General features: G+C 56.2%; 1 protein-coding gene across 1 annotated transcript; it reads right to left on the reverse strand.

Annotated features, from left to right (window-relative positions):
* Window positions 1-144: 144 nt before the first annotated feature.
* Window positions 145-1,777, reverse strand: LOC107300622 (interferon-induced protein with tetratricopeptide repeats 5-like). The gene is made up of 2 exons (XM_015829932.2): window positions 1,746-1,777; window positions 145-1,495 (listed from the first exon to the last, which is right to left on the reverse strand). Exons 1-2 carry the CDS (start codon window positions 1,775-1,777, stop codon window positions 145-147), a joined length of 1,383 nt encoding a protein of 460 aa, XP_015685418.2.
* Between the last annotated feature and the right edge of the window lie 993 nt (window positions 1,778-2,770).

Below are 2,770 nucleotides of genomic sequence, written 5' to 3' on the forward strand. Positions count from 1 at the left end.
GATGGTGTAAAATTGTCCGGTGTGCACCCTGGATTATTCATGCACATTATTCTGCTTTCCAGAAACACCCCAGGAAGGAGCAGCATCAGGGCTGTGAGGGGCACCACCTCCATGGGGATGGAGCACCCCGATACTCCCAACTGGTTACTGGGGAAGGTCCCATGAGGGCAGGGCCCACCCTGCATTTTGACGAAGAGCCAAACACTTTGTTGCCACTTCGTGCAGCAGGCGCTGGACCGCTCTCTCTTTTTCCATCTCGCCTTCAGAACGGAAGGCCTTGGCTAGCTCTTTCAGACGGTGCTCCAGCTGGTTCTGCTCCAGAGGGTGGTCCCCCGGCACCTCCAAGCAGGCCCGGTACGCCCGCAGCGCTGCCTGCCTCTGCCCCTTCTTGCGGAGGAGGAAATCCCCCCAGTGCAGATAGAAAGACTGCTGGCACCTCTTGCTGGCGGTTGGCAGCTCCTCCATCAAGCCCAGGTAGACCTCCTCCTCGTAAAGCGGGCGCTTCTCTCCGTACAACTTCGCCAGCTTCAGCCAGGAAAACACAAATCCAGGATCCAATTCCAGTGACCGTTTGAAGCACTCAATGGCATCTTCCACGATTTCCGCTCTGTTCCCCTCAGATCCTTGATCTAAGAGGTACATGTAACGCATGCCAAGGTCGTAATGCAAGAGATAGTAGTCACTATGGAGGGCCATGGCCTTCTTCAGGGTGGAAATGGCCTGGGAGGTAGAGTGGATCCTAATGACCTTGGCGGCAAATCTAAGGAGTTCCGGGTTGAGACTGTTCTGGACTACATCGTCGGCAAGGTGTCTCGCTCTTTCATGATCTTTCCAACGGAGAATCTGTGCCAAGTATATTTTGGCTTCATAATTTTCGGGCTGGCTACAGATCAGCCCTTTCAGCAACTTCTGGCCCTCTTCATGTAACTTGTCATCGTAAAAGTGTGTCCAGGAAGCAAAGGTGGAGAAAGCCAGGCCCTCCTCCAGCTCTGCATTGGGCTCCTGCAGCTCCAGGGCCGTCTGGAAACATTGCCTGGCGAGCTGGCCGTTCCGGAAGCCCATGGCCAAGAGGGACCAGCCCTTCTGGGTGTAGACCTCCGGGATCAGGGCTGAATAGGGCTCAGGGCTGGACAGGCCCCGGCAGATCTGGCGGATCTGTCCCAAGTAGAGGTCTACTCTGTCATAATCGGTCAAGTGGTAGCAGATCCAGGCGTAGTTCCCGTAGACCAGCAGGACCTGGCGTGAGAAGGTCTCCTGAGGTTCCTTCCTCAAGACCTCCTCAGCTTCCTTCAGGATGTCCAGGGCCTCTTTGGGGCTCTCCTCCAGATGGCGCAGATAGGCCTTCAGGGCGAGATAGGTGCCCCGGTTATGGGAGGGGCCGTGCTCCAGGCGGAGAGACAGAGTCACAAGGGAGTGCCTGATGTTCATTTTGTCCTTGACCTCAAAATCCCAGGTGAAGTGACACTGCAGGCGCTGGAGCTTCTCCTTCAGGGGTCTGCTGGGGGGGTGGGGAGCGGGAGGGGAAGACAAAATGGAAGAGCCCTGGGTGAGTGGCAAAGGACACCTGCCCTGGGAGGGAGGGGGAGGCGGGCTCAGATAATGCGTTGACCACAACGGAGCTGTTCAGGCTAGCCTGAGCGTGTGAACCTGGCCAAGTCTGGCTACTCATGGGAAGATGCCACCGTGTGGACCCCCAATTACCCGAGGGACTCCTTGGATGGGGAACCCACTCTTTGGGGTCTTACACAGAAGCTAGCTTCCAAGGAAGGGAACCCATTTTCACCTCAAGTCTTAAAAGCTCTCAGGAGCTTTCCTGCCCCCCTTTTCCCTTCTAGGGACATCCACATGGCTGCCTTTGCTGTGCTTCCCCTTCCTCATTCCTGGGGGGGGAAGGGTTAGGGTTAAACAATACAGGTAGTCCTCGACTTACAACCCTTTGCTTAGTGACTGTTCAAAATTACAACGGCATGGGAAAGACCGTTTTCCACACTTATGACCCTTGCAGCCTCCCCGTAGTCACGTGAGTTCCACCGACTCACATTTGTGACGGTCGCAGTGTCCCCCTGGGGTCGTGTGACCCCCTTCTGCGACCTTCTGACGAGTCAAGTCAACGGGGAAAGCCGGATTCACTTAACGACCGTGCGACCAACTTATCTATCGGTGATTCACTTAACACAACGGCAGCAAGAAAAGTCCCAAAGTGGGACAAAACCCACTCAACCAATGTTTCGCTTAACAACAGAGGTTTGGGGGATCAATTGTGATCATTAAGTCGAGGGCTTGCCTGTACTTGGCCTCTGTTGGGCACAGAGCAGCTGAGGCTCTGTGTGTTGTGTGAATGCCGAGGGGCACCATAAAAGGGAGACCTTCATCCCTGGCTAGGAACTGACCCTCCGGGAAGCCAGGAGGAGGGAGATGGTGGAAAGAGGGGAGGGGACACTTTTGAAGCCGATTGTGTAGGGGAGGACTGCACCAAACCCCACTAAAATCTGATGCCCTCCATTGTTTCAAGTTTGAGATGGAGTTTTTGATGGGCCCTGTGATGGGTTGGGCTCTCTGGGGGGGGGCTTGTGGGGCAGGAGGGCATCTGCCTTTGGCTGTTCCGGACTATTGCCAGAGGGGGGGCACCCTTGCAATGCTCCCTCCCCAGCCGAGAGTCCCACACCTTGGGGGCTGCAAAGGGTTGTAAAGGCAGGCAGGAAGGCTGTTGCGGAGTGGGGGGGGAAGGAGGGTTGTGGGGCCCTCTGCTGGGGTGGGGCTCTAAGGGGGC

The sequence above is a fragment of the Protobothrops mucrosquamatus genome, unplaced genomic scaffold (genome assembly GCF_001527695.2).
Source record: "Protobothrops mucrosquamatus isolate PMUCROS unplaced genomic scaffold, P.Mucros_1.0 scaffold7673, whole genome shotgun sequence".
Taxonomy (NCBI): domain Eukaryota; kingdom Metazoa; phylum Chordata; class Lepidosauria; order Squamata; family Viperidae; genus Protobothrops; species Protobothrops mucrosquamatus.